The sequence below is a fragment of the Salmo salar genome, chromosome ssa04 (genome assembly GCF_905237065.1).
Source record: "Salmo salar chromosome ssa04, Ssal_v3.1, whole genome shotgun sequence".
NCBI lineage: Eukaryota > Metazoa > Chordata > Actinopteri > Salmoniformes > Salmonidae > Salmo > Salmo salar.
Genome location: NC_059445.1, coordinates 78,481,759 through 78,495,710, shown reverse-complemented (window position 1 = coordinate 78,495,710; position 13,952 = coordinate 78,481,759). Strand labels below are relative to the sequence as shown.

Sequence of the window (13,952 nt, the reverse complement as noted above, 5' to 3'; positions counted from 1 at the left end):
CAGCCTAGGGAGAAAACGAGAGGAGGAGGAGGAGAGGAGAGGAGAGAAGAATGGCCAGCTGTCTGAGACTGAGCCAGTGTTTGCTGGGAAGCGAATGCTGCATGTTCACACACACACACAGAGCTGCTGTTCACACACATTGCCTTCTCCAACCAAAAGAGCTCGGGCCTGTCTCTCACGCTCAGCCATACACTGGGAGGGAGAGAGATGGAGGGGAGACAACATCCTCATCTCTTCCACTGATACTGTTCTCACTCTCTCTGTGTGTGTGTGTGTGCACCATCCAGGTGGAAGTTCAGACCTCATCTGTGGTTTTGCTGACTTCTCCTCCCCAGCTGCCTCAGCCAGTCTCCCTTCATCAGCCGGTACGTCTCAGTGCTTCCCCTCTCCATTGTCTGAACAGTATCTGCTGTCTGTATTACAGCTTCAATCGGAGGCAGGCCACTTCCCAATAACTTCAGCAGAAAGCCTTGCTTTTCATAAACCTGGTAGCAGAAAAGTGAAGAGGTGAACAGCCATGCCACAGAGGTGTTTAGGGGGAGTCCCCCCTCCCGTCCTTCCCCTGCCCAGGGGTTTGTGGTTGCGGCCCACGTGATGTCCTGTGGAAGTGAAGGTGGTGTAATATTGATGTGACTGGGATGAGACCAGATGGAGGCCCTACCTGCTGAGCCTTATGAGGACAGACACACGTCAGCTCTCATTTCACACAGCTCATGTCCCCCAGACTCCGCTCTGTGATGGATGGATGGATGGACGGTTGGGAGAAAAGAGAAGGATGGAGGGGAGATGAGAGCCCCAGCAACAAGCCTTTGGCAGTTTATCGTCCTTCTGGATGTGTGTGTGTGCACGTCCACATGTGGTCCCGTGCAGTACCCTCTGGTCCTGGTTTGTGGTCCAGTGCAGTACCCTCTGGTCCTGGTTTGTGGTCCAGTGCAGTACCCTCTGCTCCTGGTTTGTGGTCCAGTGCAGTACCCTCTGGTCCTGGTTTGTGGTCCCGTGCAGTACTCTCTGCTCCTGGTTTGTGGTCCAGTGCAGTACCCTCTGGTCCTGGTTTGTGGTCCCGTGCAGTACTCTCTGGTCCTGGTTTGTGTTCCCGTGCAATACCCTCTGGTCCTGGTTTGTGGTCCCGTGCAGTACCCTCTGGTCCTGGTTTGTGGTCCCGTGCAGTACTCTCTGGTCCTGGTTTGTGGTCCCATTGCAGTACTCTCTGGTCCTGGTTTGTGGTCCCGTGCAGTACTCTCTGGTCCTGGTTTGTGGTCCCGTGCAGTACCCTCTGGTCCTGGTTTGTGGTCCCGTGCAGTACCCTCTGGTCCTGGTTTGTGGTCCCGTGCAATACCCTCTGGTCCTGGTTTGTGGTCCCGTGCAGTACCCTCTGGTCCTGGTTTGTGGTCCCGTGCAGTACCCTCTGGTCCTGGTTTGTGGTCCCGTGCAGTACTCTCTGGTCCTGGTTTGTGGTCCAGTGCAGTACTCTCTGGTCCTGGTTTGTGTTCCTGTGCAGTACCCTCTGGTCCTGGTTTGTGGTCCCGTGCAGTACTCTCTGGTCCTGGTTTGTGGTCCCGTGCAGTACTCTCTGGTCCTGGTTTGTGGTCCCGTGCAGTACTCTCTGGTCCTGGTTTGTGGTCCAGTGCAGTACCCTCTGGTCCTGGTTTGTGTTCCCGTGCAGTACCCTCTGGTCCTGGTTTGTGTTCCCGTGCAGTACCCTCTGGTCCTGGTTTGTGGTCCCGTGCAGTACCCTCTGGTCCTGGTTTGTGGTCCCGTGCAGTACTCTCTGGTCCTGGTTTGTGGTCCCGTGCAGTACTCTCTGGTCCTGGTTTGTGGTCCCGTGCAGTACCCTCTGGTCCTGGTTTGTGGTCCCGTGCAATACCCTCTGGTCCTGGTTTGTGTTCCCGTGCAGTACCCTCTGGTCCTGGTTTGTGGTCCCGTGCAGTACCCTCTGGTCCTGGTTTGTGGTCCAGTGCAGTACCCTCTGGTCCTGGTTTGTGTTCCCGTGCAGTACCCTCTGGTCCTGGTTTGTGGTCCCGTGCAGTACCCTCTGGTCCTGGTTTGTGGTCCCGTGCAGTACCCTCTGGTCCTGGTTTGTGTTCCTGTGCAGTACCCTCTGGTCCTGGTTTGTGTTCCCGTGCAGTACCCTCTGGTCCTGGTTTGTGGTCCCGTGCAGTACTCTCTGGTCCTGATGTGTGATCCCACTGGGCTGTGTGTGCTGGTTCTCCCCTTGGGGCGATCTCTGTTATCTTCACTGTTCACCTGCTACCTGACAGGGTGCAAAAACTCCCCCTTACAGAAGAAATGGGACATGCCTCATGCCTTGTTCATTTCTCTTCAAGTTTTTGCAAATGCTGAACACTGTGGATAATGAAATCTTCACTCGTCTCTCCTTAGGGCCAGGGTCCAGTGGGAAGGGTGAGTTTGGGGATTGGAATGCGTTCTCCAGTCCGCCGGCCCCCACCCCACCCTCAGCTGACTTATTTGACCTGATTGGCTCCAATCACACCTCCCTCACCACCTCCCAAAGCATGACCTTCTCCATGTGTGGTACCCAGAGTGTGGGCGCCGCAAACACCGGCCTGCCCATCTCCAGATCACAGGTACAGGTGGCTCACAGGACTCCTCCTCACTACATGAGCCATTGTTATAGATGGAAGTGCCTCATTATCATGGAAGAGGTCTAGGTTGTGAATACAAAGCATGTACACTATATATACAAAAGTATGTGGACACCCCTTCAAATTGGTTGAAACTAGAGGATTCGGCTATTTCAGCCACACCGTTGCTGACAGGTGTATAAAATATAGCACACAGCCATGCAAACTCCATATATTAACCTCCCTGGGCAACACCTAGTCAACAGCCAGTGGAATCGCGTGGCGCGAAATACAAATACCTCAAAAATGCTATAACTTCAATTTCTCAAACATATGACTATTTTACACCATTTTAAAGACAAGACTCTCGTTAATCTAACCACATTGTCCGATTTCAAAAAGGCTTTACAGCGAAAGCAAAACATTAGATTATGTCAGCAGAGTACCCAGCCAGAAATAATCACCCATTTTTCAAGCTAGCATATAATGTCACATAAACCCAAACCACAGCTAAATGTAGCACTAACCTTTGATCTTCATCAGATGACAACCCTAGGACATTATGTTATACAATACATGCATGTTTTGTTCAATCAAGTTCATATTTATATCAAAAACCAGCTTTTTACATTAGCATGTGACTAGCATGTGACTAGCATTCCCACCGAACACTGCCGGTGAATTTACTAAATTACTCACGATAAACGTTCACAAAAAACATAACAATTATTTTAAGAATTATAGATACAGAACTCCTCTATGCACTCGATATGTCCGATTTTAAAATAGCTTTTCGGTGAAAGCACATTTTGCAATATTCTCAGTAGATAGCCCGGCATCACAGGGCTAGCTATTTAGACACCCAGCAAGTTTAGCACTCATCAAAGTCAGATTTACTATAAGAGAAATGTTATTACCTTTGCTGTCTTCGTCAGAATGCACTCCCAGGACTTCTACTTCAATAACAAATGTTGGTTTGGTCCAAAATAATCCACCGTTATATCCAAACAGCGGCGTTTTGTTTGTGCGTTCAAGACACTATCCGAAAGGGTAAATAAGGGTGACGCGCATGGCGCAATTCGTGACCAAAAAATTCATTACCGTACTTCGAAGCATGTCAACCGCTGTTTAAAATCAATTTTTATGCCATTTTTCTCATAAAAAAGCGATAATATTCCGACCGGCAATCTGCGTTTAGGTAAACAGACAAAAGAAAAGAAAGCATTCTCTCGACCCGGGCACGCGCCTAAGCCCATAGTACTCTGAGCGGCCACTTGCCAAAAGCGATAAAGTGTTTCAGCCAGAGCCTGCCTCGATATCGTTCAGCTTTTTCCCGGGCTCTGAGAGCCTATGGGAGCCGTAGGAAGTGTCACGTTATTGCAAAGATCCTCAGTCTTCAATAAAAAGAGCCAAGATGAAACACTACTTCTCAGACACGCCACTTCCTGCATGGAAGCGCATTTCGTGACAAAAAAAATCTAAATATTCCATTACCGTACTTCGAAGCATGTCAAACGCTGTTTAAAATCAATTTTTATGCTATTTTTCTCGTAAAATAGCGATAATATTCCAACCGGGCGACGTTGTATTCATTCAAAGGCTGAAAGAAAAAAAAATTGAATTCTCATGAACGCGCATCTCCAGTGTCACTGTTCTCAGCCTGACCACTCACAAAATCTCCTGCTGTTTTTTGCCCAGAGACAGGAGTGACGTCATTCCACTTTCTGGCGCCTTCTGAGAGCCAATGGAAGCCTTAGAAAATGTCACGTTAAAGCAGAGATGCTATATTTTCGATAGAGATGCCACAGAAGGAGAACAAATTGTCAGACAGGGCACTTCCTGTATGGAATCTTCTCAGGTTTTGGCCTGCCATATGAGTTCTGTTATACTCAGACACCATTCAAACAGTTTTAGAAACTTTAGAGTGTTTTCTATCCAAATCTACTAATTATATGCATATTCTCGTTTCTGGGCAAGAGTAGTAACCAGTTTAAATCGGGTACGTTTTTTTATCCGGCCGTGCAAATACTGCCCCCTAGCCCCAACAGGTTAACATTAGCAGTAGAATGGCCTTACTGAAGAGCTCAGTGATTTTCAACGTGGCACCGTCATAGGATGCCACCTTTCAGATCGTCAAATTTCTGTTCTGCTAGAGCTACCCCGGTCAACTGTAAGTACTGTTATTAAGTGTAAATGTCTAGGAGCAACAACGGCTCAGCCGTGAATTGGTAGGCCACACAAGCTCATAGAACGGGACCATCTGTCCTCGGTTGTAACACTCACTACTGAGTTCCAAACTGCCTCTGGAAGCAACGTCAGCACAAGAACTGTTCGTCGGGTGCTTCATGAAATGGGTTTCTATGGCCGAGCAGCCGCACACAAGCCTAAGATCAACATGCACAATGCAAAGCGTCGACTGCTGGTGTAAAGCCCGCTGCCATTGGACTCTGGAGCAGTGGAAACACATTCTCTGGAGTGATCAATCACGCTTCACCATCTGGCAGTCCAATGGACGAATCTGGGGTTGGTGGATGCCAGAAGAATGCTACCTGCCCCAATGCATAGTTCCAACTGTAAAGTTTGGTGGAGGAGGAATAATGTTCCAGGGCTGTTTTTCATGGTTCGGGCTAGGCCTCTTAGTTCCAGTGAAAGGGAATCTTAACGCTACAGCATACAATGACATTCTAGACGATTCTGTGCTTCCAACTTTGTGGCAACAGTTTGGGGAAGGCCCTTTCCTGTTTCAGCATGACAATGCCCCGTGCACAAAGCAAGGTCCATACAGAAATGGTTTTTCGAGATTGGTGTGGAAGAACTTGACTGGCCTGTACAGTACCCTGACCTCAACCCCATCGAACACCTTTGGGATGAATTGTAACGCCAACTGCAAGCCAGACCTAATCTCCAAACATCAGTTAGCTCACCAGCTCTTGTGGCTAAATGAAAGCAAATCCCCGCAGCAATGTTCCAACATCTAGTGGAAAGCCTTCCCAGAAGAGTGGAAGCTGTTATAGCAGCAAAGGGGGGGACCAACTCCATATTAATGCCCATGATTTTGTTATGAGATGTTGGACTAGCAGGTGTCCACATACTTTTGGTCATGTAGTGTAGCATCTATGGGCATTCATATTTTCATGTAGTGTGATTTGTAGGATAGATGATTGTGATAACCTGGCCTGTGTTTTTGTGTTGTCTCTTCTTTGGGTTGTTGTAGAACTTTGGACCAATGCAAGGGGGCTTATTGCCCCAGCACATGGAGCTCAAGAAGCCCTGCCTCCCCCCCACATGGTCAGACCCCAGCGTCAACATCAGCCTGGACTTCCTGTCTCCTGGTATGCAGATGACCACCTGCAAGCCCAGCCTCAACAACATGTTACAGCAAGGTCTGTTATTAACTCACTGTCATCACTTATTTCTCTGTGTTGACCGTCAACTCACTTGTAAAGTGAATTTCTATGTTTCCTTGCAAGGAGATCTAACTGACAGTAATATCACCATATTTGTCATTTCAGATCCCCTGCTTTCAGGAGTCCAGCCGCCCGTCAACCTGGCTCAGAGTTTTGGAGGCCTGAATCTGAACATCCAGGCCACAGCCACACCCATCAGACTTTCCACCAACCCCATGATGCCCGCCAGCGCCATGGGCCTAGGCATGCCTCCCACCATGGCAACGGGTACCATGGGGATGGGCGCCATGCGAATGGGAGGAGTGCCTGTCAATCAGGGAATTATGGGAATGAACATGGTTGTGTCCCCCGCAGGCATGGGCCTGCCAGGCACCCTGGGTATGCCAGGCACCCTGGGTATGCCAGGGATGGGTATGGGGCAGCCCATGGTGCAACCCAAACGAGATGCCTTCGCCAACTTCGGCAACTTCGGGAAATGAGAGAGCTGAAGGATTTGTGTGGAAGAGTATTGTTCAGAATACACCATTATGAACGGAAAGCTGCATACATGGACTACTTGAGAAATATCTAATGGTGTTACCCATCAATCCCTTCTCTTTATATACACTGAGTGTGCAAAACATTAGGAATACCTTCCTAATATTGACTTGCACTCCCTTTTGCCCTCAGAACAGCCTCAGTTCGTCGGGGCATGGACTCTATAAGGTGTCATAAGAGTTCCACAGGGATGCTGGTCCATGTTGACTCCAATGCTTCCCACAGTTGTGTCAAGTTGGCTGGATGTCCTTTGGGTGGTGGATCATTCTTGATACACACGGGAAACTGTTGTGCATGAAAAGCCCAGCAGCGTTACAGTTCTTGACACAAACCAGTGCGCCTGGCACAAACTACTATGCCCTGTTCACTTAACACGCTATGAATGGCACACTTACACAATCCATGTCTCAAGACATCCTTCTTTAACCTGTCTCCTCCCCTTCATCTATCTGATGGAAGTGGATTTAAGTCACATCATTAAGGGATCATAATTTTCACCTGGATTCAGCTGGTCAGTCTGTCATGGAAAGAGCAGGTGTCCTTCATGTTTTGTACACTCTGTGTGTGTGCGCGCGTGTGTGTGTGTGCATGCGTGCGCATAATCAAGAGTTTGAATTCGTTTTTGGGCGGGAAGGGCTTATCTAACATTACATTTTGTATATGGTTGAAAGCATATACATTATACTTTCTTGGTGTTTCTACCAACACCAGATAAATACTTCAGAAAACATGTTAAGTGTGCTACTGTGTCCCTTTTCTACTTTCATGTTGTCATGTCTCTGTTTTCAAACATGTCAGAAGAAAGTTCAGGAATTACCTCACATTGACCATACTTCATGCTGGGACTCAGAACAGGAATGGCAAAATATGTAAATATATTTTTGGTGTGCAAAGAAAATAAGTATTATTGCGTTAATAAGGATGTCTTGGAAAGTATGGGCTTAAAGGACAAAAGTCCCCCAAGTCATTAAATTCCTCTGTTACATTTTTTGTGTTGTTTTCATGTAACATTTATAGCTCCAACCTACAGTCTGTTACTGGTGTATGTTTACACTGCACTTTCTACCATCTTAGTGGGTTAAGCATCTGAATCAAGCTTAATATTATGAGTTAACGACAAAGCTGGTGTCAACAAGCAGAGGCAGCTTCTGTTCTGCTTCCCAAATGGCACTGTGAAGGTGATAGGGTTCCATTTGGGCACAATGAAGGTAGTAGGGTTTCATTTGGGCACTATGAAGGTAGTAGGGTTCCATTTGGGCACTATGAAGGTGATGGGGTTCCATTTGGGCACTATGAAGGTAGTAGAGTTCCATTTGGGCACTGTGAAGGTGATGGGGTTCCATTTGGGCACTATGAAGGTGATAGGGATCCATTTGGGCACTATGAAGGTAGTAGGGATCCATTTGGGCACTATGAAGGTAGTAGGGTTCCATTTGGGCACTATGAAGGTAGTAGGGTTCCATTTGGGCACTATGAAGGTGATGGGGTTCCATTTGGGCACTATGAAGGTGATGGGGTTCCATTTGGGCACTTTGAAGGTAATGGGGTTCCATTTGGGCACTGTGAAGGTGATAGGGTTCCATTTGGGCACTATGAAGGCAGTAGGGTTCCATTTGGGCACTATGAAGGTAGTAGGGTTCCATTTGGGCACTATGAAGGTAGTAGGGTTCCATTTGGGCACTATGAAGGTGATGGGGTTCCATTTGGGCACTATGAAGGTGATGGGGTTCCATTTGGGCACTATGAAGGTGATGGGGTTCCATTTGGGCACTATGAAGGTGATGGGGTTCCATTTGGGCACTATGAAGGTGATGGGGTTCCATTTGGGCACTTTGAAGGTAATGGGGTTCCATTTGGGCACTGTGAAGGTGATAGGGTTCCATTTGGGCACTATGAAGGCAGTAGGGTTCCATTTGGGCACTATGAAGGTAGTAGGGTTCCATTTGGGCACTATGAAGGTAGTAGGGTTCCATTTGGGCACTATGAAGGTGATGGGGTTCCATTTGGGCACTATGAAGGTGATGGGGTTCCATTTGGGCACTATGAAGGTGATGGGGTTCCATTTGGGCACTATGAAGGTGATGGGGTTCCATTTGGGCACTATGAAGGTGATGGGGTTCCATTTGGGCACTATCAAGGTGATGGGGTTCCATTTGGGCACTATGAAGGTAGTAGGGTTCCATTTGGGCACTATGAAGGTGATGGGGTTCCATTTGGGCACTATGAAGGTAATGGGGTTCCATTTGGGCACTATGAAGATAACGGGGTTCCATTTGGGCACAATGAAGGTAATGGGGTTCCATTTGGGCACTGTGAAGGTTATAGGGTTCCATTTGGGCACTGTGAAGGTTATAGGGTTCCATTTGGGCACTGTGAAGTTGATAGGGTTCCATTTGGGCACTGTGAAGGTAGTAGGGTTCAGTTTGGGCACTGAAGGTAGTAGGGTTCAGTTTGGGCACTGAAGGTAGTAGGGTTCCATTTGGGCACTGAAGGTAGTAGGGTTCCATTTGGGCACTATGAAGTTAATGGGGTTCCATTTGGGCACTATGATGGGGATAGGGTTCCATTTGGGCACTATGAAGGGGATAGGGTTCCATTTTGGCACTGTGAAATTAATGGGGTTCCATTTGGGCACTGTGAAGGTGATAGGGTTCCATTTGGGCACTGTGAAGGTGATAGGGTTCCATTTGGGCACTATGAAGGTGATAGGGATCCATTTGGGCACTATGAAGGTAGTAGGGTTCCATTTGGGCACTATGAAGGTAGTAGCGTTCCATTTGGGCACTATGAAGGTGATGGGGTTCCATTTGGGCACTATGAAGGTGATGGGGTTCCATTTGGGCACTATGAAGGTGATGGGGTTCCATTTGGCACTATGAAGGTGATGGGTTCCGTTTGGGCACTGTGAAGGTGACAGGGTTCCTTTTGGGCACTATGAAGGTGATAGGGATCCATTTGGGCACTATGAAGGTAGTAGGGTTCCATTTGGGCACTATGAAGGTAGTAGGGTTCCATTTGGGCACTATGAAGGTGATGGGGTTCCATTTGGGCACTATGAAGGTGATGGGGTTCCATTTGGGCACTATGAAGGTGATGGGGTTCCATTTGGGCACTATGAAGGTGATGGGGTTCCATTTGGGCACTATGAAGGTGATGGGGTTCCATTTGGGCACTATGAAGGTGATGGGGTTCCATTTGGGCACTATGAAGGTAATGGGGTTCCATTTGGGCACTATGAAGTTAATGGGGTTCCATTTGGGCACTATGATGGGGATAGGGTTCCATTTGGGCACTATGAAGGGGATAGGGTTCCATTTGGGCACTGTGAAGGTGATAGGGTTCCATTTGGGCACTATGAAGGTAATGGGGTTCCATTTGGGCACTGTGAAGGTGATAGGGTTCCATTTGGGCACTGAAGGTAGTAGGGTTCCGTTTGGGCACTGTGAAGGTAGTAGGGTTCCGTTTGGGCACTGTGAAGGTAGTAGGGTTCAGTTTGGGCACTGTGAAGGTAGTAGGGTTCCGTTTGGGCACTGTGAAGGTAATGGGGTTCCATTTGGGCACTATGAAGTTAATGGTGTTCCATTTGGGCAATATGATGGGGATAGGGTTCCATTTGGGCACTATGAAGGTAGTAGGGTTCCATTTGGGCACTATGAAGGTAGTAGGGTTCCATTTGGGCACTATGAAGGTGATGGGGTTCCATTTGGCACTATGAAGGGGATGGGGTTCCATTTGGGCACTATGAAGATAGTAGAGTTCCATTTCGGCACTATGAAGGTGATGGGGTTCCATTTGGGCACTATGAAGGTGATAGGGTTCCATTTGGGCACTATGAAGGTAGTAGGGTTCCATTTGGGCACTATGAAGGTAGTGGGGTTCCATTTGGGCACTATGAAGGTGATGGGGTTCCATTTGGGCACTATGAAGGTGATGGGGTTCCATTTGGGCACTATGAAGGTGATGGGGTTCCATTTGGGCACTATGAAGGTGATGGGGTTCCATTGGGCACTATGAAGGTGATGGGGTTCCATTTGGGCACTATGAAGGTGATGGGGTTCCATTTGGGCACTATGAAGGTGATGGGGTTCCATTTGGGCACTATGAAGGTAGTAGGGTTCCATTTGGGCACTATGAAGGTGATGGGGTTCCATTTGGGCACTATGAACGTGATGGGGTTCCATTTGGGCACAATGAAGATAATGGGGTTCCATTTGGGCACAATGAAGATAATGGGGTTCCATTTGGGCACAATGAAGATAATGGGGTTCCATTTGGGCACTGTGAAGGTAGTAGGGTTCCATTTGGGCACTATGAAGGTGATGGGGTTCCATTTGGGCACTGTGAAGGTAGTAGGGTTCCATTTGGGCACTGTGAAGGTGATGGGGTTCCATTTGGGCACTGTGAAGGTGATAGGGTTCCATTTGGGCACTGTGAAGGTGATAGGGTTCCATTTGGGCACTGTGAAGGTGATAGGGTTCCATTTGGGCACTGTGAAGGTGATAGGGTTCCATTTGGGCACTGTGAAGGTGATAGGGTTCCATTTGGGCACTGTGAAGGTGATAGGGTTCAGTTTGGGCACTGTGAAGGTAGTAGGGTTCCGTTTGGGCACTGTGAAGGTGAGGGGGGTTCCATTTGGGCACTATGAAGTTAATGGTGTTCCATTTGGGCAATATTATGGGGATAGGGTTCCATTTGGGCACTATGAAGGTAGTAGGGTTCCGTTTGGGCACTGTGAAGGTAATGGGGTTCCATTTGGGCACTATGAAGTTAATGGTGTTCCATTTGGGCAATATGATGGGGATAGGGTTCCATTTGGGCACTAGGAAGGTAGTAGGGTTCCATTTGGGCACTATGAAGGTAGTAGGGTTCCATTTGGGCACTATGAAGGTAGTAGGGTTCCATTTGGGCACTATGAAGGTAGTAGGGTTCCATTTGGGCACTATGAATGTGATGGGGTTCCATTTGGGCACTATGAAGGTGATGGGGTTCCATTTGGGCACTATGAAGGTGATGGGGTTCCATTTGGGCACTATGAAGGTGATGGGGTTCCATTTGGGCACTATGAAGGTGATGGGGTTCCATTTGGGCACTATGAAGGTGATGGGGTTCCATTTGGGCACTATGAAGGGGATAGGGTTCCATTTGGGCACTATGAAGGGGATAGGGTTCCATTTGGGCACTATGAAGGTAATGGGGTTCCATTTGGGCACTATGAAGGTGATAGGGATCCATTTGGGCACTATGAAGGTAGTAGGGTTCCATTTGGGCACTATGAAGGGGATAGGGTTCCATTTGGGCACTGTGAAGGTGATAGGGTTCCATTTGGGCACTATGAAGGTAATGGGGTTCCATTTGGGCACTGTGAAGGTGATAGGGTTCCATTTGGGCACTGAAGGTAGTAGGGTTCCGTTTGGGCACTGTGAAGGTAGTAGGGTTCCGTTTGGGCACTGTGAAGGTAGTAGGGTTCAGTTTGGGCACTGTGAAGGTAGTAGGGTTCCGTTTGGGCACTGTGAAGGTAATGGGGTTCCATTTGGGCACTATGAAGTTAATGGTGTTCCATTTGGGCAATATGATGGGGATAGGGTTCCATTTGGGCACTATGAAGGTAGTAGGGTTCCATTTGGGCACTATGAAGGTAGTAGGGTTCCATTTGGGCACTATGAAGGTGATGGGGTTCCATTTGGGCACTATGAAGGTGATGGGGTTCCATTTGGGCACTATGAAGGTAGTAGAGTTCCATTTCGGCACTATGAAGGTGATGGGGTTCCATTTGGGCACTATGAAGGTGATAGGGTTCCATTTGGGCACTATGAAGGTAGTAGGGTTCCATTTGGGCACTATGAAGGTGATGGGGTTCCATTTGGGCACTATGAAGGGGATAGGGTTCCATTTGGGCACTATGAAGGGGATAGGGTTCCATTTGGGCACTATGAAGGTAATGGGGTTCCATTTGGGCACTATGAAGGTGATGGGGTTCCATTGGGCACTATGAAGGTGATGGGGTTCCATTGGGCACTATGAAGGTGATGGGGTTCCATTGGGCACTATGAAGGTGATGGGGTTCCATTTGGGCACTATGAAGGTGATGGGGTTCCATTTGGGCACTATGAAGGTGATGGGGTTCCATTTGGGCACTATGAAGGTAGTAGGGTTCCATTTGGGCACTATGAAGGTAGTAGGGTTCCATTTGGGCACTATGAAGGTAGTAGGGTTCCATTTGGGCACTATGAAGGTGATGGGGTTCCATTGGGCACTATGAAGGTGATGGGGTTCCATTTGGCACTATGAAGGTGATGGGGTTCCATTTGGGCACTATGAAGGTAGTAGAGTTCCATTTCGGCACTATGAAGGTGATGGGGTTCCATTTGGGCACTATGAAGGTGATAGGGTTCCATTTGGGCACTATGAAGGTAGTAGGGTTCCATTTGGGCACTATGAAGGTAGTGGGGTTCCATTTGGGCACTATGAAGGTAGTAGGGTTCCATTTGGGCACTATGAAGGTGATGGGGTTCCATTTGGGCACTATGAAGGTGATAGGGTTCCATTTGGGCACTATGAAGGTAGTAGGGTTCCATTTGGGCACTATGAAGGTAGTGGGGTTCCATTTGGGCACTATGAAAGTAGTAGGGTTCCATTTGGGCACTATGAAAGTAGTAGGGTTCCATTTGGGCACTATGAAGGTGATGGGGTTCCATTTGGGCACTATGAAGGTGATGGGGTTCCATTTGGGCACTATGAAGGTGATAGGGTTCCATTTGGGCACTATGAAGGTAGTAGGGTTCCATTTGGGCACTATGAAGGTAGTGGGGTTCCATTTGGGCACTATGAAGGAAGTAGGGTTCCATTTGGGCACTATGAAGGTGATGGGGTTCCATTTGGGCACTATGAAGGTGATAGGGTTCCATTTGGGCACTATGAAGGTGATAGGGTTCCATTTGGGCACTATGAAGGTAGTAGGGTTCCATTTGGGCACTATGAAGGTGATGGGGTTCCATTTGGGCACTATGAAGGTAGTAGGGTTCCATTTGGGCACTATGAAGGTAGTAGGGTTCCATTTGGGCACTATGAAGGTAGTAGGGTTCCATTTGGGCACTATGAAGGTGATGGGGTTCCTTTGGGCACTATGAAGGTAATGGGTTCCGTTTGGGCACTGTGAAGGTGATAGGGTTCCTTTTGGGCACTGTGAAGGTGATAGGGATCCATTTGGGCACTATGAAGGTAGTAGGGTTCCATTTGGGCACTATGAAGGTAGTAGGGTTCCATTTGGGCACTATGAAGGTGATGGGGTTCCATTTGGGCACTATGAAGGCGATGGGGTTCCATTTGGGCACTATGAAGGTGATGGGGTTCCATTTGGGCACTATGAAGGTGATGGGGTTCCATTTGGGCACTATGAAGGTAATGTGGTTCCATTTGGGCACTATGA

General features: G+C 48.2%; 1 protein-coding gene across 2 annotated transcripts in view; it reads left to right on the top strand.

The window, feature by feature from the left end:
* The window catches only part of epn4 (Clathrin interactor 1), a 41,320-nt gene extending 33,806 nt beyond the window's left edge, over nt 1-7,514 (top strand). The window contains 4 exon segments of one of the 2 annotated variants that reach the window (NM_001173695.1): nt 288-365; nt 2,380-2,585; nt 5,797-5,965; nt 6,095-7,514. In NM_001173695.1, coding sequence (NP_001167166.1) covers nt 288-365; nt 2,380-2,585; nt 5,797-5,965; nt 6,095-6,468 — 827 coding nt within the window. In that variant the 3' untranslated portion in view covers nt 6,469-7,514. 2 annotated transcript variants of the gene reach the window in all.
* Nucleotides 7,515-13,952: the final 6,438 nt, after the last annotated feature.